At 39.8% G+C, this 21,113-nt stretch overlaps 1 protein-coding gene across 3 annotated transcripts in view; it reads left to right on the top strand.

Annotated features, from left to right (window-relative positions):
• The window catches only part of ANKRD52 (ankyrin repeat domain 52), a 127,543-nt gene extending 108,400 nt beyond the window's left edge, over nucleotides 1-19,143 (top strand). Inside the window, exons 23-29 of one of the 3 annotated variants that reach the window (XM_073613999.1) lie at nucleotides 2,134-2,221; nucleotides 2,315-2,398; nucleotides 6,716-6,861; nucleotides 7,829-7,911; nucleotides 8,470-8,552; nucleotides 9,428-9,519; nucleotides 11,492-19,143. In XM_073613999.1, the coding sequence (XP_073470100.1) occupies nucleotides 2,134-2,221; nucleotides 2,315-2,398; nucleotides 6,716-6,861; nucleotides 7,829-7,911; nucleotides 8,470-8,552; nucleotides 9,428-9,519; nucleotides 11,492-11,724 (809 nt within the window). In that variant the 3' untranslated portion in view covers nucleotides 11,725-19,143. Of the gene's footprint in view, nucleotides 1-2,133; nucleotides 2,222-2,314; nucleotides 2,399-6,715; nucleotides 6,862-7,828; nucleotides 7,912-8,469; nucleotides 8,553-9,427; nucleotides 9,562-11,488 lie in introns of all 3 variants that reach the window. The other 2 variants (XM_073613998.1, XM_073613997.1) reach the window with 2 other exon arrangements.
• Nucleotides 19,144-21,113: the final 1,970 nt, after the last annotated feature.

The raw sequence follows: 21,113 nt of genomic DNA, 5'->3' as shown, positions 1-21,113 counted from the left end.
ATACTGGCCTGATTGGTGAAGTGCTGCAGAGATGGTGGTTCTTCTGGAAGGTTCTCCTCTCTCCATAAAGAAAAGCTGGAGCTCTGTCAGAGTGACCATCGGGTTCTTAGTCACCTCCCTGACTAAGGCCCTTCTCCACCGATAGCTTAGTTTGTCCGGGCGGCCCGCTCTAAGAAGTCTTGGTGGTTCCAAACTTCTTCCATTTACTGATGGAGGCCACTATGCTCTTTGGGACCTTCAATGCTGCAGAATTTTTCTGTACTCTTCCCTAGATCTGTGCCTTGATACAATCCTGTCTCGGAAGTCTACAGACTAAGGATGAGCTCCAGCGTGTTCACACAGCCCACGTGCAGAGCCCACCAGGAAGTCTGCACTGTGCTAATCACAAGCAGTGAGACATTGTCCCGATGCGCGGCTGCAGAGATCGGGAAATGTCTCACTGCCTGTGATTAGCGCAGCTCAGTGCCGACTTCCTGGCAGGCTCTGCACGTGGGCTGTGCGAACACGCCGGAGCTCATCCATACTACAGACTATTCCTTAAACTTCATGGCTTAATTTGTGCTCTGACATGCACTGTTAACTGTGGGATCTTATATAGACAGGTGTGTGCCTTTCCAAATCATGTCCAATCAACTGAATTTACCGCAGGTGAACTCCAATCCAGTTGTAGAAACAGGATGCACCTGAGCTGAATTTTGAGTGTCATGGCAAAGGCTGTGAATACCTATGTACATGGGATTTTCTTAGTTTTTATTTTTTATTTTTAATACATTTGCAAAGATTTCAAACAAACTTCTTTCCTGTTGTTGTCTTTATGGGGTATTGTTTTGTAGAATTTTGAGGAAAATAATGAATTTAATCAATTTTTGAATAAGGTTGTAACATAACAAAATGTGGAAAAAGTAAAGCATTGTGAATACTTTTAGGATGCACTGTATTTAAACCCCAATGTTGTGGGGTGCATTTTGACTTGTCGCCAGCCTGATGTGGAGATGCCTCTGGCTTTGGAGTAATATTAATGGGCATATCTGAGCCTTTGTCGTGGTTTTTCATAGGCCTATTTCATCTCATTCCTTGGTTACAGCATTTATGCAGGGTGTCGCACGGGTTGGTACAGTTTTCTCCTTTTGAACTTCTGCAAAAGATTCCCTTCTCGCCTCTTAATACTCAAGTTTGTCTTATTAGTGGCCATTACCTTGGCTTGTAGAACCTTTAAGTTGGCTGCACTTTCCTGCAAGGAACCCTTCCTGGCTGTTCACCAAAGTAAGATGGTTTTGAGGCCTCTGTCGTCCTTTCCTTCCCAAGGTGGTTTCTTTGTTCCATTGCATTGCCCTCTTTTTGTCCTTATACTAACCATCCTAACAAAAAGATCCTTCTATATTTTGGATGTTATTCAAACTGTTTAAAGTTTTTTCAACTTTGTTTGAACAGTCTAATTCCCTGTTTGTTCTGCCATACCGCCTCATAATTGTCCGGCTTCTTCTCGATCCACTGTTTCTAGATGGATTTGTCAGCTCATTTCTCAGATCTGTGATCTCAAGGCAAGGTTCCTGCTTTCCCAGTTAAGACCTATTGAATTAGTATTGTCATCTCCTGCTGTTCCAGTTTGTATGGCTGCTGCTTGGTCTTCTTTTCACTATAGGTTAATACCTCTGTGGACACCAGTTTTGGGTGAAAGGTCTTGCAGGTGGCTTTGTGATAGGCCCCCACTCTCCCCCCAACAAGCCCCTTCATGAGAAGTCTATTGTTAGATTGACTTCACAAGGACAGGAACTGCCATAGATGGATCGAAATTTGGCCATTCAGTGCTTACTTAACTTAGACAACAGGAACCAGCCCAGAAAGTATGAGCGAAAAGAAGATGCCATCACTTCTTACATAAAGTAGAATGGATTGGTTTATGTATGTAGAAGAATGGATTCGTTTATGTACACTGTTTAAATACTCACTTTAACAATTTCATTGTCACACCATTTAATTAATGAATATCTCCCACGTTACTTTGAATGTAAAAACATCCAGCATATGGACTTAATTCATGGCCGGTCAGTGTTGTGTGAATTAACTCTGCTTTACTGCAAGAATTCTTTTTCTTGAGGGTTAAGAAACTAATATCAGTCTTGTGTTCAACAGGGCACGAAGATTGTTTGGAATTGTTACTTGAACACAACCCATTTGCTTACCTCGAAGGAAACCCTTTCACCCCTTTGCACTGTGCAGTGTAAGTACTCAGCAATTGAAATTCTGTTTTCTAGACTTTTTGAACCATACTTGAAGGATTGGTTTATACTTCTAATTTGTATTTTTCTTACAGAATAAACAGCCAAGACGGTACGGCTGAGATACTTATAGAAGCTATGGGTGCCAAGATTGTTAATAGCAGAGATGCCAAAGGGAGGTTTGTATAAATCTTGTGATGAAACTCAGTTACATAGACAGTAGATGCAATATGTAGTAGATGCAAATTTGTTATTCTTATTTGAACCTTTTTCACCCACATAGGGGCAGATTAACTGGTTCACTTTAATTCTTGTTCCCCCCAACACCACATATTCTCTTACCTTTTTGTTTATTTTTGTTTATTTGTCCATTTGTTGGGAACGGCCAACCACCCAAAATAAGCAATGATTGCTCACGTCATAGCCAACTAAGGACTATTCCCATACCTGTTGCTTTGCTTTGGTACGAGCATAGAATTTTTACAATAACCTCGGTTTATGATGGAAATTGGATGGATCTAGTCTAATAAAATAGGTTTAATGCAAACCGAAATTGAATACAGTAGCCTATGGGTTTTGGAGGCTAAGCTCTTCATCATTGCTTTGGTACGAGCATAGAATTTTTACAATAACCTCGGTTTATGATGGAAATTGGATGGATCTAGTCTAATAAAATAGGTTTAATGCAAACCAAAATTGAATACAGTAGCCTATGGGTTTTGGAGGCTAAGCTCTTCATCATGGCTTAAAGAAAAGCTTTCCACTGCAGAAAGGGTTACATTTAAAATCAAAGTGCCTTTGTTAAATGTGCTGTCAGGAAGCTTTTTCTATGACCGTGAGGCTGTGTATATCTCTTCTGTCGTAGATGTTTATCCTTGCCTGTGAGCGCTTTTTTTTTTCACTGAGCCTCGTAAGCACAGCTCAATGTGTCTTTGCACAGTTCTGTGCTGGATGACGCAGCTTTTATGTGCATGCCTGTGATTTAAGGTTCCAACTGATGAGTGGTTTGAATCCCTTTCTAGTACTTTGTTCTCTGTGTTGAGTCCTGGTCTCCACCAGACCTTGGATGTGACTTTACTTTTTCAAACTATGTCTGATTGGCCAACATGCCTCAAAAGATATCCAACTACTAATGTGGTTGATACCTTACCTATTGAACACAGAGCAGATTTCTGTAGCTTCACTCACTTTTTTTTTTTTTTTTTTTTTTTTTTGTGACAGTCTTCTAGATGCCTTCTGTCTCATCTCTGGCATGTCTGTCAGTACATATGTATAGGGCGCTTTGGTTAAAGTGCTCGACTTGTGGAACCTTTTGTACAAGAAGCATTTGATTAGCATGGCCTTTGAGGGTCAAAAGCTCTTCAGACAGACTCTTGATATCAAGAATGCTACTTGTGCTAAGAGCATCCAAGGTGCCCTTGCTCCAGTTTCTGTGGCAAAATGTTTTCAGGTGTTTCACTCCAATCAAAAGAAAAGTAAGCACTTCCCAAACTGCCTGAATAGCAACTACTCTATAACACTATTCACATTCAAATATGGCCTCAGTAAAACCTTTCTTCTCATTGGAACATTCTCTAAAGCAGGGATATGCAATTAGCGGACCTCCGGCTGTTGCAGAACTACAAGTCCCATGAGGCATAGCAAGACTCTGACAGCCACAAGCATGACACCCAGAGGCAGCGGCATGATGAGACTTGTAGTTTTGCAACAGCTGGAGGTCTCCGCCAGTTGCATATTCCTGCTCTAAAGATTGCAGTAGTCTTTCACTCTCCACTACAGTACCAGAGCACAAATGTTATTTCTATTTGTATTCAAATACACAACTTCAAGGTGTAGTCCCAAAACGCCTGTCCTCTTAATATATATGTGCTGACACCAAAGACATCCAGTCGAAAAAACACCCCGAAGTAGCTCACATACAACAGTCCTCTCAATCCTATGCTGTTTATTATATTGGGAGGAGAGAGTGCGAAAATTTGGGAAGCACTTTTCTTTTAGTTTTTGCTTGCAAGTAACCTTTGGGATAGTGCATAAACCCAAAGATGGCATCCATCCCATCTTGGATCTAAAACCGTTTAAAATCTTTGACTGCAGAAACTTGAAACTACCAAATTGGTAATTGCCGTCCTTCACCAGGAACTTTGTGGGATACTTGAATTACTTCCTGTTTAGTGAATAGCACTATCGAGGACCTGGTTTCTGCCCCTTCTATTTGATTTCAGAGACTGTTGGATTTTTACTCCTTGAAAAAGGCCTTTGTACAGGGGGTCTCCTATGTAGCTTCCCCTATTTTGTTCCCCAGTGACTCTATGGGATCTGAATCTGGTTCTCTCTGTGCCTAACAAATCTCTATTTTAACCTATTAGAGGGATTCCTCTCTCTACACTCACCCATCACCTCTGCAAAGGAAGTATCTAAACTGTTGGCTTTATCCTTCAAGGAACCCCTTCTAGTTTTGCATAAGGGCAAGGTGGTTTTGAAGCCCAGGAGTTTTCCTTCAGGAGGCTCTTTGAGCTGCAGGCAGTAGCCAGTTCTTTGTTTTAAAGGTAAAAACTTTGTGTCCCTCAAACAGAAGAGGCTATCCTAATCATATAGTAGAGTACACAGGAATTGACTCTTAGACTGTGGTTTATATGCTACAACCTTTTGGGTGACTGGAGACTGGGAAACACTTTGCTGGACCCCCGCCTGTGTGTTTATAACATGTACAATGAGGCTCCAGTTTTTGCTAGTGTCTTTAGGTGATGGGCCCCTTCTGCTGTTGGAGAAAATTTTGTTTTTCTCTATTTTTCAACAGTTATCCTTTTCTTGGTTGACCCTTCTATCAAGATCTATCTGCTTAATGCTCTATGGCTCACTAGCAATTTCCAGATCGGTTACCCTCCGTGTATACTTTGGAAACAGTATCCAGCCACAGGCTGGCCTGTAATTGTTGCTTTGCTCACTCTATCCTGAATTTGGTGCTCACATTGGCACGTGGTGCAACAAGTTAGCTGCAGGGTGCTACACAGGTCCAAGGCTGTGGTTCATTCCTATGGCACCTAGACCCTGAAGAACCCTTCAGTGGTATGCCCACCTTGAGGGGGCAAAGCCTGGACTCTGAACAGGGCAAGTGGCATGGACAATGTGTAGGACAGTTGCTCAATTGATACCCGCTCTTGGTCCATTTTGGGGTGCACATGCAGGGACATAAAAAAAAAAATGTCTTTTCTGCATGGTGCTCTCTTCCCCTATCAGAGGGGGTAAAGAGCACTGAATTTGGAATGCATGTGTAAAGGCTAGAGTAGTGAGGATGCATTCTGCACAGCAAATATTTATACACGATTATTGTATGTATAGATTTGTATTAAATCGATAGCAATTTCCCTCCTGAAGAAGCTGGTATTGGCGAAAGACGAAGTTTTCATTGCAGGTGGTCAGTAAAGAGATCCAAAATGAACCTCATAATAATTCAAACATTGTTTAAAAGGTTTTTACAATGTTATGTTGGTACCTTTAAAATCCTGCTTCCTTTTTATTTGTGCATCCCGTGTTCTATACTGTACAATTAAGATAATGGTAATTTTGACATACCTGTAAATTCCATATCTTTGAGTACAGTACAGGACACAGGTCCTTCCCCCTCCTTTTTCTTTGATCTCCTTATTGCTTGCTAAAAACAGGAGCTTCATGGAGTAGGTGGGGCTATATGGATACACTGGGGAGCAGTCCAGCAAAGCTTTTGCCAGTATCCAATCACCTGATGGTAGCAAAATATGAAACCTATAGTCCAAAGATGGGTATACACAGGCCAAATGTCGGGAGACATCACAGTTCAAAAAAAAAAAAACAACCACCGACATTTGACCCGTGTGTATGTCGGTTGGACGTGCATGCTGGAAAACCAGCAGCTGACCGCCTCCTGATCAGCACTCTTACCCAATGGTAGACCGCGCTGATTGGAGTGTTCTAGCGAGGGGGCCACCCCCCTGTCAGAACATTACAGCGAGGGAGATCGCTATACTAATGTTGCATGGTTATATAGCGTCTCTGATCGGAGCTGACAGGTTTTTTTCATTCAACTTGCTGGGCTATATGGAGAAAAACTTGTGTGTACCCGGCTTAAGAATCCGTTCCTGTGTCCTGTACTGTATTCTAAGTTGGAATTTGCAGGTATGTCAAAATTCTTAGTTATTGTACTTGCCATAAAAATATTTTCTTTGAGTCCTTTGACAGACATATGCTATTCCACCCGTTTTTTGTGTTTTAATCATGCCCTCTGTACTGCTTTGCTGCAAAATCTAAGTATAGGAGGTATTCTTCTGGACTAGCATACAGTTTGGGCTAGCATACCGTTTGTATCAGTTCTCCTGTAGGCGGCAGTATAACCTGAATGTGAGAGACTTTTGTGTTCCTCAATGGACTCAAAGTAAAAAAAATGTCTAGTTTTTTGCTCCTGGGTTTTTGAATTTGCATATAATAGCAGTTGATAATTTACCAGTGCATTTCATTTCTAGGACTCCTCTTCATGCTGCAGCTTTTGCTGACAACGTGAATGGTTTACAGCTGCTGCTGCGACACCAGGCTGAAGCTAATGCCGCTGACCAGTCAGGTCAGACACCTCTTATGATAGCAGCAGAAAATGGAAGAACTGCAGCAGTGGGTAAGGTGCTTTCATTAGACATGCAACAAAGTTTTTTATTTTATTTATTTATTTTTAGCGAAAGACAAGGGTTTACAAACTGCATTCACAGACGTCGTAGCAAGAATAAGGCAGCTCAGACGCAGCTGAGTATTCGCAGACAAAATTTCAGCAAAAAGCCTCCGTATGCCAAGGGCCCACAGTAATAGCTACATATTTGAAATTCATAGAGACTTCCGAATAATGAAACAGGGTTTCTGATCAGAACTGTTCAAGGAGGTGTGCCACATCCCAATGAAATATGAAAAAGGAGAAGCCCCCTAGGGTGGTACTTTAAAGGCACTAACACATCAAGTTATAGAAAAAATATATTAAATTTATTGAAAATTACATATATAACACATGGTCAAGAATGCAATACAATGTACAAGGAAATGGCAAAGAGGAATGATACAAATCAATCAGTTGTATCATTCCTCTTTGACATTTCTTTGTACATTGTATTGCATCCTTGACCATGTGTTATATGTGTCTTTTTCAATAAACTTAATATATTTTGTCTATAACTTGATGTTGTAGTGCCTTTAAAGTCCCACCCCTAGGGGGTTTCTCCTTTTTCCGAATAACGTTAAAGACAATCCTTACAGCCAAGGGTGTGATTCCCACACTTGCTGCCTGCCAGAGACCTGTATCCTTTGCCTTTTGGCAAAGTTTTTTTATATGATAAACAGAGGATGAACAAAAAAGTAAAGAGGGAGAAATTTTAAAAAAGGGGAGGGGAACTTACTGTTAAAAAGGAAAGGGGTGATGGGAGATAGGGAGGGGATGGGGATTGAAGAGAAGGAGGAGGGGGAGTGCGCCAGGAAACACAGGCCAGTGTAAATTAATTGGATCAGTAGCTGTTGGCCATGCTATAGCACTCTAGGCAGCGCTAAGTATTTATTATTGTTGATTGCTAGCGTATTGTTCATTATCTTCTATTTTGCAGAATTCCTGCTGTTTCACATGAAGGCTGATTTAACTGTGATGGATATAAACAAGAACACTGCTCTTCACCTAGCCTGCAGCAAGGTATTTTCTACAACATTGTATTCAGCATTCTGCATTTCAAGCTCTGAATCTACATACAGTGAATGCGTTTGACTAGATAAATAAACAACTTCTAGAATTTAAAAAGTCATCATCTAGTTTAGCTTATTATGTAACATGGTAAATATGAGTAGTTATTACTAACTTTAAGGCTACATTCACACCAGTGATTTTGGCTGCTGCAAATTGTAGAGGCTAGGTTCGGCTGCCGACCCCGTTCACTATAATGACAGGTCGCTGGCAGGTGCATGTATTCGCAGTTGTGCAGAGAGCTGCATATAGCTGCGGCCGTTGGGGACCTGTCAATATAGGAACTAGGCCAGCGGCCGCACCTAGCCATTTAGAGCCACAACAACAATCAGAAGATTCCTGATGCTTCAATTCGCACTGATGTGAATGTAGCCTAAGATTTTAGTCTGAGTGTATGGAGCAGTTCTTGATAGGAGTTTAAGATATTACACCTTTACAACTATACATATTTTATAGTGTGGCTTTGCTTTGGGCATGTGATCTGTCAAATCTTTTGGTGTTTTTTTCCAGGGTCATGAGAAGTGTGCCTTGCTGCTTCTAGGGGAGACTCGGGACCTTGGCCTTATCAATGCAACAAACAGCATGCTGCAAATGTAAGTGATGTTAGCTGTGCAGTTATACAACTCCTCTTTTCTGTAGTTTACATGGTCAATAAATCCAACACATTTACCATAATTTCACAGTTGCCTAACCAGCATAATTTTTAGTTCATTAATGGTGCCGATGTGTATGTTTACATAAAGGAGAGCTTAGCTTTAAACACTGCATTAAGGGACATGGGGGCAGTAAACCTGTCTGCTTGAAAAGCTGAAAGAGCAGTACTGATGCAAAGAGTGAAAAGACAGAGTTAAATTGGGGAGGCAGGTTGTAAGTTCATATGCATAGGGCACTTTGACTTCATGCCTAGGATGCTGAACGTCTGATTCACGCGTCCTCTTCGGACTTGCCCTTAACCATTTCCTTCCTGCTGCTATTGGTGGTCACAATGTGCACCTGCCTCAAAGCAGAGTCCTCCTTTTCAGCTGCCTTTTCTCCCCCTGTTGGTATTACTGCACCCTATTGTGAATCTTCTATGTTAGTTTTGGGTTCCCCGTACCCTAGGGTCTCTGAACACTATTCTGCCAGGAACCCATCCTTGGAAATGTTAAGTAAGTGCAAAAATATTCAAGTCTATTAAAGGACACAGATCCACCACAGTGTTATTGGCTCTTGTACTGTTTGCTCACAAAACTGAAGCATTACAGTGGGAGGCAGGGTTACGAGTGGCTGGCTTAATATTGTTGTCCCGAACCTTCTTTAGATGGCAGTATAACCAAACATTCCTGTGTCCCTCATTTGTAGAAATCTTTTAAATCTTAAATATTTAGAAAGTTGTTTGCTGATTAATTTTACACAAAACATCAAGCATGTACTTTAAACATAGTTATATCAGATGTTTCGCTAAACTGTATCTGTAATTTCTTGTTAGGCCGCTCCACATTGCTGCTCGAAATGGGCTTGCATCTGTTGTCCAAGCTTTGCTTACAAGAGGAGCTACTGTTTTGGCTGTGGATGAGGAAGGTGAGGATTGCACCAATGTAGCTCTTGAACAAATACTATTAGGTATTTACAACATGTTTGTGCAGTGTTCGTGGTTTTTTTTTTTTTTTTTTTTCATACAAGTGTAGATTTTTATTTTATTGATGCTCCCAATTTCATGTGAATGGCCACATTAACGACTTTGTTATCTTAAACATGTACAGCTGGCATGCTGTCAAACAAATTTGAGATTTCTGGGCAATTTTTATCCCAATTATAAAAGTCACCATGTAAAAGGAGACTGACAGGTTGTCTGTCCATGGGGGGGGTGATGCATTCTAACATCCTGGCACAGCAGTGTTTCCACTCTTTGCTATGGAGTTTATAAATGGGATATTTTCTTGCTTCATGGTGAGAGAACGCATTTAAAATATTAAGACAGCGGCAGAAAAGCAGAACTTCTGATTTAATATCACACAAGTTCTGATGAAGCTGTCAGCCGTATTTTTAAGGCATTCCTGTACTAAGAGAAATATAGGTGTTGCTGCTGTTCAAGTATTATGCCCCGTACACACGATAGTTTTTTCCGACAACAAATGTTGGATGTGAGCTTGTTGGCTGAAAGTCCGACCGTGTGCATGCTCCATCGAACATTTGTTTTCGGACTTTCTGCCAACAAATGTTGGCTAGCAAGTTCTCAAATTTTCCGGCAATAAAATTTGTTGTCAGAATTTCCGATCGTGTGTACACAAGTCTGACACACAAAAGTTCACGCATGCTCAGAATCAAGCAGAAGAACCGCACTGACTATTGAACTTCCTTTTTCTTGGCTCGTACGTCACCACGTTCGTAATTGTTGGCCGACATTTGTGTGACCGTGTGTATGCAAGACAAGTTTGAGCCAACAAACTTCAAACAAAATTCCACGGTTTTGTTGTCGGCAAGTCCGATCGTGTGTACGGGACATAAGAGTGCTAGCTGTTGGGCTGTTTCTGGCTTTGGGTAACTGTTCCAGAACAAGCTTGCAGATTTAAGTTTGTGCTCTTGCTCTACATACTCCTTTCAGCTTTGTCCCTTGGAAAGTATTGAATCGGCATTAGCGCTAGGAAAATAAAATTTCTTTGTGTCTGTACCCTTTTCCTTTTGTCAGATGTGTACAAAGTGGGGTAAGTTGATCCTTTCGCACAGACCGCCTCACAGCCCTTTTAAGAGTTCTAAAAGCCGGGAGGGGGCATTCGGTCATGTGACCGCCAGTCACATGATTGGAAAGCTTGCGATTGCAAGAATGCATCAGGAGCTTACTGATCCCTCCGGCTACAGTGTAGGGAGCACTTTCAGCGGGGCCGTAAATATGCGCCCGCTCTGCGTGAAGGCCCACCCGCATATGTGCGTGCAACCAGCGTCAAGAGGTTAAAGGAAAAAACAGCTCCTAGGAAATCATGATGTCTACCATTGCTGACCATTCCTTCTGAAAATGCTAGTTACCTGCCTGTTATTGGCTTTCTGAGACACTCGCCTGTAAAATGTATAGAAATTAGGGATTCTGTCACTTTTTTTTTTTTTTTTTTGGCACTCGTTTTTAGCATTCATATTTCAGCACCATGACTTGCGGTATTGATGCCAGGCAACAAGCATATTCGAGGAACCCAGTGTTTAAGTCAGGATCACTTTAAATGAAACCTTTTAGACTGGAAATAACGAAGCTATCATTTTTGCTTTGGTTTGAAGGTACATATTTTATTTCCATGTTTTTCATTGGTATGCCATTTAGTGGTACAGGCAATTAACTTGTCCATGTAGTGAAGAAAAGATGAGACTAACCCAGGAGCATGTGCATTCAAATACGTTAGTGATAGCAGACAGAAGCTCCCTTATTTGAAACTTTGTAAGCTGGGAGTCAACTTTATTATAAAAAATACTTGTGATAGAAGAAAACATTCACCTTGGAGTGGTTTTTATTATTAAGAGCCTGTAATTTTTGCATGACGTTTCTTTCTTTCATTTTTGACAGCAGGTCACACCCCGGCCTTGGCCTGTGCTCCCAACAAAGACGTAGCGGATTGCTTGGCACTTATCCTATCCACCATGAAGCCTTTCCCACCAAAAGATGCCATCCTCCCCTTCAGCTTCAACCTCCTGAAGAACTGCGGCATCGCTGCCAAGACTGCCATCCCCAATGGTGGCAGTTGCCCCTACACAAAGGATCGGCACAGTTCCATTGCCATGGATGGCTGCTACACTGAGTAGCTCTCCCCGCCCTGCGGGTTACCGAAAACCTTACTTTTATTTATTTAGAATAAAGTATAGGGCACTTTTAAAGGAGAACAAGACACAGCATGTATGAAGTATGAGCTGTGCCTGGGTCTTTTTTTATTTTTAGTTGCTCTTTTGAGCTGTCCTGGCCTGCACTGAAGCTTACGTAGTATTGTACCTTCCTGTATTTAGGAGGGAGGCCCAGGTTGGGTGGAACGGAGTTTTACTGCTGGGTACTTTTTATTCTGTGGTTCTTGAATCAGTTGCCGAAGCTTTCACAATCTTGTGTTGTTGAAGGTGATAAAGAGACCTCCATTGCTGTATTTTGGAGGTTTCCCCTGTGCAATTCATGTCTTTGCTGCTGTAAGATCATGAAAGCCATTATACTGTTAAAGGGTCATCAGGCCTTAATATTTATTTCAGGGGCAGCTCAATAATTCTGTTTAGGGTTGCGGGACTACATGGGCAAGCGGCACCTTAACTTCATTCTAAATCTATTGTTCTTTCTTTCCACTTTTTTTACAATCCTTTAGAAACTGTTCCTTAACGGTCCTTCTGTCTCATGCCTAATATAAATACTAGGCACTGCAAAATCTCATGCTTTTCTCTTTATGCAAATGTGGTGCTGCATTTTAGCCAATTGATGGATCCCTGATTGACATTCCCACTATGCACTGCTGCAAAATCCCCCTGCCAGCTAGGCACTTTAGTGATTCTAGTGCTTTATTCTTTCTCTGGTCTTCCCATCATCTGTCACTATTCGTTGTGATGTCTGCCATGCCATCAGTATTTGAAATATTTCTAGTACTACGTCAATCCTCTAGGGAACCATAACTTCCATGGCTTAGACAGGTACAAATCTGTCTTTCACCTATCCTCACTAGGATGCTGATTGCTGCAGTCTCCTTTTCAGAGCATAATTTGCACTTGAATTGCTTTCAGCCTAAAGTCCTAATAGGTGTGCGAGTATGTGTGTAATGTTTTAGTACTAGATGTTTACTTTAGTTTGTGATGTGACATGTTTTGCATATGGGTGTTCTCAGAATGTAAGAATGGTGCTCCTTTTTTTATTTTTTTTTCCCCCTCGAATGAAATTTTATTGTTGATTAAGCAAGTAGTAAAATTCATGAATCCAAACCATTGTTCTGTACAATGCAATAAGGCGCGGCAGATTGAGCAATTTTAGTTATTAACGTTTCCGTGACTGTTACAAAGTTTTATGGAAACTTTGGCATTAGTTCATCCACAGTGGTTTATTGAAGTGTCCTCCAAATCTATTCATTTATGACTTGGTACGTATTTTGATGGATTTTTGTTCCTTTAACTACCAAAAATATTTAGTCAGTTGCTAAAAGATATAGATGGCTAAAGGGATCAGTTGTTTTAAATAAGAAAGATGGTGCTATAAACTTTATTTAGTTTTAAAGTCCTTTATTCCCCTGCCCATTTCAAACCCTTGCCACTTTTAACTTACTGTAATGTTTTAATAGGTTCAATCTTCTATGTGTCCTACTGCATTTCACCAGGAAAATGATCAAGGCAAACTATTCCACTTTTCACTTTATACATCCTATTCTTTAGCTGATATGTAAGTTCAAAGTCCCGGATGAGCTTTAAATACTCCAGATTCAAAAACAGTTCTAAGTAGTCTTCATTAAAACCACACTTAATTGTTTACTGGGTAGTGTTCAAAATAAAAGGCTGTTGAGAAGGTGACAGATCATGTTTCTGTCCTTTCTTGAGTACATTGTTTTTGGTGTGCCAGTAATCGGCCAAAAAAATATTTTGCCTTTTTATTAGAAAAAAATGTGAAAAGGCTTTGTGTAATCTCTAAAAATCTGTGTCTCTTGATTCTTCTTTTATCACAGAAAATATTTGACACTTGAGGTGGTGCTTTGTAACTGCTTCAGGAAAAGCTAAAAGGCTGTTTTTAATAAATTAAGCAACATGCTTCAGAAGTTTTTACCTGAAGCTCACATTCCTTTCGCTAGAATTCCATATTGATTCATTGTAAACACATAAAAGAAGAAATTTACCATCAAATGCGTGGACAACCAACCTTGCTGTTACCATAAACCCAAGACAGGGGGAAGTGCCTTGGCTGCTGTGGCCAGGTAAACATCAGACCTAGGGCAAATTGTCCTTGATCTACTTCAGCAGAGTGCGGGGAGACATTAGCTCCCTGATAATCTCCTTAAAGTGGTTATAAACCCACTTTTTGTACTTTTACCTATAGGTAAGCCTAGAATAAGGCTTACCTATAGGTAGTGGAAATATCTCCTAAACGTGCGCCGTTTAGGAGATATTTCACTTGTAGGCCGCCGGAAATTCCAACGGCGCATGCGCGGGGAAGAAACGAAACTGTTCGGTTTCTTCCCTAGCCTATGCCGTTAGTCGCGGCTCCCGTGCGCATGCGCGGGAGTGATGTCACGCGGCTCCGGCGAATCACATAGCCCGTGTCCCGGAAGGAAGAGGGCCAGAAGATGGACGCTGCCCACACAGGGGACATCGCTGGATTCTTTTGCAGGTAAGTGGCACATAATGGGCTAGTATGCGATGCATTCTAGCCCATTATGCTTTTCATTTGCAGGCTGCAGCAGCAAGAAAAAGAGGAAGTAAAACCCATCAGGGTTTACTTCCTCTTTAAAGAGAACCGATCACTGGCATTATGTTATAAAATAGAGAGGATTCTCAGACCCCTTGTTTTAGCAATAAAATTCAGTTAAAAGGGTTTTAAAAAATTTAAATACAATAAAAGCCAACCAAAAAAATTCAATAATCCCCCTTCCCTCATACATGATATGCAAATGTAAATGCAGGCATGCACATGTATATAAACGCTTGTGCAGCACACATTTGGTTTCACCGTGCACACAAGAGGGATAGTTCAAGGACTATCATTTACAGTTGATTTGAATGGCTTTAAAAAAGTATAACTAATTTTGTGCATTATAGTTTGCGTTATTTCTCAAGTGCACGCAATTCTGATGCTTGACATATTTGGTGTCTATTTACTCAACAATGTTCAGTATATAGTATATAGTGTTTTGTGCGCACTAAAATGAATTTTAATATTTTTCACCGAAAATATCGATTTAATAAACAGTACTGCTAGTATCATGCAACAAAAAAGCAGCTACTGTCATTTTATTCTACGGACCCTCTGCTTTTTAGAAACCTGTATTTTGGGGGAAAGAGGGTTTAAGTGCGTTTTTCATGTAAACGAAAGCACGTTTTAGTAAGTGATGCAAACCTTTGTTCTGACACCAAAAGGGAGGCTACATTTGTCCAGCAAATTTAAGTCCAAATGAAGCCCCTCTAGACTTAACTAGCTTTTGTCTGTAGGTCAGACATAAAGCTTTGTGGAACAGGACAAAAACTGTTACACTTGCTTTTTATGAAACTTTGGTTTTCCAAAAATTTTACTGAATAAACTTAGATGCTCTTTTTTTGGATATTAAATGTGCACTTTTAGAATTTAAAGGTACACAATCCACCTACTATCTTTGCCAGGGTATATTTCATATATTCCACTGTGTAAAACCTGTGTTTGTCTGACTCTCATGTAGAAACCCTGTCCTTTTACCTGAGTGCGTCAGTGACTTGCAAGATTGTTCCCAGCAGGCTTTGCCTCAACCTTTTTTCTCCCAAAAGCTAAATGTGAGAATTACAGGTGAACAGTTCTCAGTCTTTAACATAGATTGAATGAACACCTTTATGTCCAGAACTGGCCAGCATAGGCAGATTTTGTCTAACCATTACTTTTTTTGTTTTTAATGATGTGGTCTTTCAGTGGCATTAATCATAAAAAATGCACTTTAACTGTATTTCCCTTTTTTTTTTTCTTCAGATTGATGTGTTCATTATAGACCCTTACATTGGACCCCTTGTTACATAGGGATAGTTATCCCTATTCCATAACTAAATGATCAGTTAGCCCCTGAATATTTTTATCTTGGTGTTTTTACAGTCACTTCTATGGATTGAGAAAACTTGACCATATGCTACAGTTTTTATGAATGAAGTGAAAAACTGGATTACAATATTTAAATTTAATATAATACTAAACTTTTAAATATGAGATAAAATGAATTGGATTTTGCAAAATGGCAGCTTACATTGAGGCAGAACTCCAAACAAATCTAAAACTCAAATCTAAAGATCCTGTAAGAAGATCTCTCCGGTGAGCTAGTGCTTCAGTGCAGTGAGAAGAGCAGGTTGGAGGTACCTGAATGTCCACACTTGGACAGAAATGTGGTTCAGATACGTGGTCAAAATTGCAAATATGGCAAGCAAAGGGGTTCACAAATGGTTTGGGGGCATAGTTGGCTGGTGTTTCAACATATGTAGTTATGTTTGACATTGCAGCATTAAGTGTATATGATGGAGAACAGTATTTTCTGTTGATTTTCCAGTCATCACCACTTCAAAAAAACTGAATTCAGGTAAAAAAGTAAATATTGGGCAGAGGAATTTGCACTGTTTAGGACTATAATAGTCCTTTAAAAATATGCATCCCCCTGTAAGAAGTATCTTCCCTCTTCACTGTTAGAAATAACAAGTTTGAATAAAAAACAAAAAAAAAAAAAAAAAAACAGCCTTGTAATCTTTGCAGCAGACCCGAAACTTGTGTATGGAATATCTATCACTGAAAAGGAGTTCTGTCTTTCACAAACAATTTAATTGTAAAAAAAAAAAACAAAAAAACAAAAAAAAAACATCGTAGTAATGTTTTCACACACCCCCTTATTTATTCATTGTTAAAGTGTTACTTTTTTTTTTAGTCAACACAAATTACCTCAGTATACTGTTGGTGGTAAAACTTGAATGGCTTACCCTACTCAGTACTGACTGCGGGGTAGAGTCACGCAGGCCAGTTTCATTATGTGTTTGCATTTAGTAATCTGCACTATTTTTTCTTGCATATAATTTCTATTGTGTGCCTTCTTAAAATGTAGCATAAATCAGTAGATTTTTTTTTTGTGCAGAGTGAAAGGACTAGGAATGTATGTCTGTAAAGGGAATTAAAAGTGTTTTTTTTTTTGTTTTTTTTTTTCTTCTCTCACTGTGGAGAGCAGGAGACAGTATTATAGGACTGCCTCTGGCAATATCATATCATACATTTCAAGCTTTTGTCTCTGGTAAAATGGGTCCAAAGATGCTAAGTGATCATGTTAAGGGCTACATTGTTGGTTTTGTGCAGTTTTTGTTTTTTGAGGATACTAGTTTGATTTCTTGCCCCTCACAAGGTTTTTTGCCGTACTTAAAATGGTGGACTAGCTCTCTAGGTATTTGACCACTGCCCCATATTGTGGGAGTGATATTCATTTTATAGTTTTGCACAAGGTGATGGGAGATAAGACCTATATTGTCTCTCTTTGTTCTCTTGCACTCTGATCCTGCCTTTTTATAAAACCCGCTAGTCAGCTGTTTGAGAGGAGCCAGCCTTTCTAATTGCTGTATTCAACCATTTCACCTCTGTTCTCCTTGCCATTCCCTTTTGTGGCTGCTTTGATGAATGGCGTGTTAAATTTTGTTTTGTTTTTTCCTTCCCTGAACATTTTTTTTCCTTTTCTTGCCTTCATTCTGCATGTTGAGAAATGACAATCAAAGTTCTGTAAAAGGGCTTTTAGCAGATACTTTTCTCTGGCCTGGTTGTGCTTATTTCTCCCCTTGCCCCTTTTCTGGTGGGGGCATGTTGCAGCAGTCTCGCCCTTCCTCATTATTCCCTTCCACCTTGGAAACAGTTCTACCTGGTCTTGTTCTCCTTTAATAACATATATAAAATGTGCATTGGCAGCACAGCTTGACAATTCTAAGTAATAATTTTTTTTTTTTTTTTTTTTTTTTATGGGGTGCCGGGCATGGGTTAAGCAAAGGAAGATGCATTATTTTGCTATCAGAGATGTCATGTCTGGTTTCCTGAGTGCATTGTTTACAGGGCTGTCGTGAAACTTCCATTCCAAATTTCCCTGGTCCCATCCTACCTCCCAAGCTGCAGCCATTTTCCTTGGATACTCTTTATGTGGAAATGGTTACTAAAGTATGTTTATGCTTTTGGAATATTGCATTTCACACAACAATTTACTATGCCAAAGTACTTTAATTTCCCTGTTCTTTCTGGCCTGGTGTGTTTCATCTTTGCTTAACTGGAGGTTGGTGACATTAGGACCCAGTGTTGGGTCTTCCCAGTTGTGCCACTCTCACAATGGAAGTTTCTTTCAGCTCCTAATGCAAAGCACTTGCTTCATTAATAAGCACTTTCTCATGACTCTTTTGCTGTTGCTGGTACCTTTTTAGTGCATTGCTGCTGCTTTGCGGCTAAGGTCCATGCAGCAGTGTAGAGTTAAGGTAATGGTAAGGGTCTGATTTCCCTTGGGAACACAAGTAAAGGCTGACAGGAAGGAATGAAGGGGTAAATGAGATCAATCCTCTACTGCTGTGCTCCATCATAAGTGGAGAAGGCAATGTTGTTTGAAAGGAAAGTTTGAAATTTATTAAAGTTATTGAGAAGGAAAATGAAAAGGAAAAAAAACAGCACAAATGCATTTCACAAACAGGTTTACTTGCACTGCCACTGTATAAACGAAGGAGCTACATCCATTTGGATAGCTGTTGTGAGCCATATTGCTGAATGTATCCTCTGATGTGCTCTACAAAGAGATAAAATTTAAACTGAAATATGGTTGCCACTTTGTTTAAAACAATGGTTGGCTGCTGTTGATTGAAAGAGGCCAGATAGTTTTCTTTCTTTTTTTTTTTAATTTAAATAAATTTTTATTTTACCTTGTTCTCCACGGTAGTCTAGAAATATCTTGATGCACAGACACCTGCGTTCGCAACTTTGGAAGCAAATAGTTATTTGTAAAGGTACTGTGTTCCTTTTCCTGACTTCTTCTCTTGTACAGCAGCCTTTTAAGCTTTACAATGTACTGTACACCTCTCGAGAAGCCAAACCTTGATGCCCTTGCATTTTGTACAGGGATGAGGCTGCAGATGTTTTCCCCACATTGCATTATACTGGACCAAAGCAAAACTACTGGGGTTTTCTCAAATTCAAAAAAGTTACTTTGCTGGAATCTAAGCCAGGACTAAATTGAAGTCTGAATTTGGTTTAGAAGTCGGCAAAGATTGATAGTAGTTATTGTGAAATAGGCTACATGCATTTGAATAGTGGGGTCACATACATAATTGCACTGCTGGGTAAATATTGTCTAAAATTTAATTCAAATGTCTTGTAGCCCAGTGAGCGATGTAAATCTAACCTGCCCTAGCAATATTTCTAATTGGCCAAGAAATTAAAGGATTAAGGCAAAGCTTGTTCTTTCTGTTTTGCATGTAATTACAATAAGACTTTGCATATATTTTTTTTAAAACTAACCAAAATTAAAGACTGGATTAGTGGTGTTCTCATCCCCTTTTGCCATTTGTTTGACATACTTTATTCCCAAACTGTAAGCCAAAAGCAGGAACTAAACTTAGACCAGATAAGGCTTATTCCTTTTACTAGCCGTACTTATCACAGTGTGGAGAGATCTGGTGTCAACCACTACATTTGTGCTTTAGAATTGCCACAATTTACACATATACATCCCAAAGCACAAATGGGCACCAGACCTCAGCAGTTATCCTAAAGTCCAAAGTTGACAGTATTGAGTGTATTATGCACCAGTATGATAAATTCAACTGCTGTTTAAGCCTTTTCATTTCTTTTGTAACATTTTTGTCTTGCAGCAACTTGTTGATGCCACACAAAATTAACTTGTAGAGTTGCAGTGCAGCTAATTCTATCTCCAGATACTTTGCTTAACTTCCCAAACGTGGCATGTTTCCTCTATATTACTGAGTAAACGCATGGCTCACCCGGAAATTAAACAGGGATGCCTTTTTTTGTAGATACCAAAGCAAAACACTGAGCTGTTCTATAACACATAGAGTGAATGTCACCTACATATTTATCCATGAGCTGCTGGAAGGGCCAGTGATATTAGAGTTTTTTTGATTTGTGTCATTGTGTTTTTAACTACTTTATGACTAGTACCCCACTGTGGCTTTGGCGTGAATGATCAATTTGGTGGTGGTCAAGTGCTTTTAATTGTTTTAAAAAGTAAAACTAGAAGCCTCAAAGAATAGTTTTTATTTAATGAGTACTATGTTTGGAAGCACAAAAACTTGGCCTGTTTGGATGTTTTAATCAGAAAACTCTTTAAAAACAAGACCTAATCGTCTCTTGTCTCCAGCAGTAAGACGTTCCTAGCCTCCGCACTACCTCCATGTTCCCATTGCCACTTTTCTTACTTTGCACATGCCCTCTGGTGACACGTCCAGAGTCTGGAACTCTATGCGGCAATAAAGTCATGAATAAAGCTGCATTGCAATCATGATATATTTCTCTTTTCAGCTGAGATTATATAAGGAATCCTGCCTTTCTTAAGTGTGTGTGTGTGTGTGTGTGTGTGTGTATATATATATATATATCATTACCCTGTTTGTAAATGCTGCACCCCTTATAAGAGTTTAAACTCCACCTTGAGCCCCCCCTAGCCGGGCCTGAGAATGTAACAGACCTCGTTCTCACAAGTCAGGTAAACACTGAACTCGTCCTATGATTCTTGATAGAGACTATTCCTTTTTACATCTGACAGGATATGTGCACAACATATGAACACTAACTGGAGTCTAGTGCTTCCAACATTTCCCATAGTGTATGGTGGTGGTGACTCTGCCATGCACCCCAGTTTACCAAGTTGTCTTTGCAGTTTAACATTTTTTTTTCTTTACTGCCTCAGCGTGCTACTGGTCTTGAACATGTACACTTGTGTTTTCTCATTAACCTCTTCCAATACACAAGGAAACAAAGCCTTATTTTATACCAGTTCTACTTCAACTGTTAAAAGTGAACCAGTGTTGATGAGGAAAAATAGAGGGCCACTTAACAATGTATTGCTGCTTTATGTATATATTCTTTATTGCAAAGACAGTTTATGTGCTTTATGTCCATTACATTTTGTGTCCCACATCAGCTTTAGGACTGAAAAAAAAATGCCCTTACACAAAAAGAATTAGAAATCTAGTTTCAGAGATCTTAATCAAGAGAGTGCTTCCTCTTTGATCAGTTTTCTGCTTTTTCCATTAGTTTCCAGTTTTGGAGGGTGGGGAAGACAGCTTTAGTGTAAAATTTCTTGTGTATTATCCCTGTGTCTGAATAGTGCCATAGACGAACAACTCAGGGACATGTAAATGGCAAAGCATATATTTGTAATTTCCTAATCTATTATTCAGAACTGTGATCAGATGTCCTGTGATCCTAGAAAGTCCACAAGTCTAGTGCCCAATCTGGAAAGAAAATGTCCTACCTTTTTTTTTTAATTTTATTTTTTATA

This window comes from Aquarana catesbeiana, linkage group LG02, assembly GCF_042186555.1.
Source record: "Aquarana catesbeiana isolate 2022-GZ linkage group LG02, ASM4218655v1, whole genome shotgun sequence".
NCBI lineage: Eukaryota > Metazoa > Chordata > Amphibia > Anura > Ranidae > Aquarana > Aquarana catesbeiana.
Note: the sequence above shows the minus strand (reverse complement) of the source record. Positions and strands in the feature narration are given on the sequence as shown.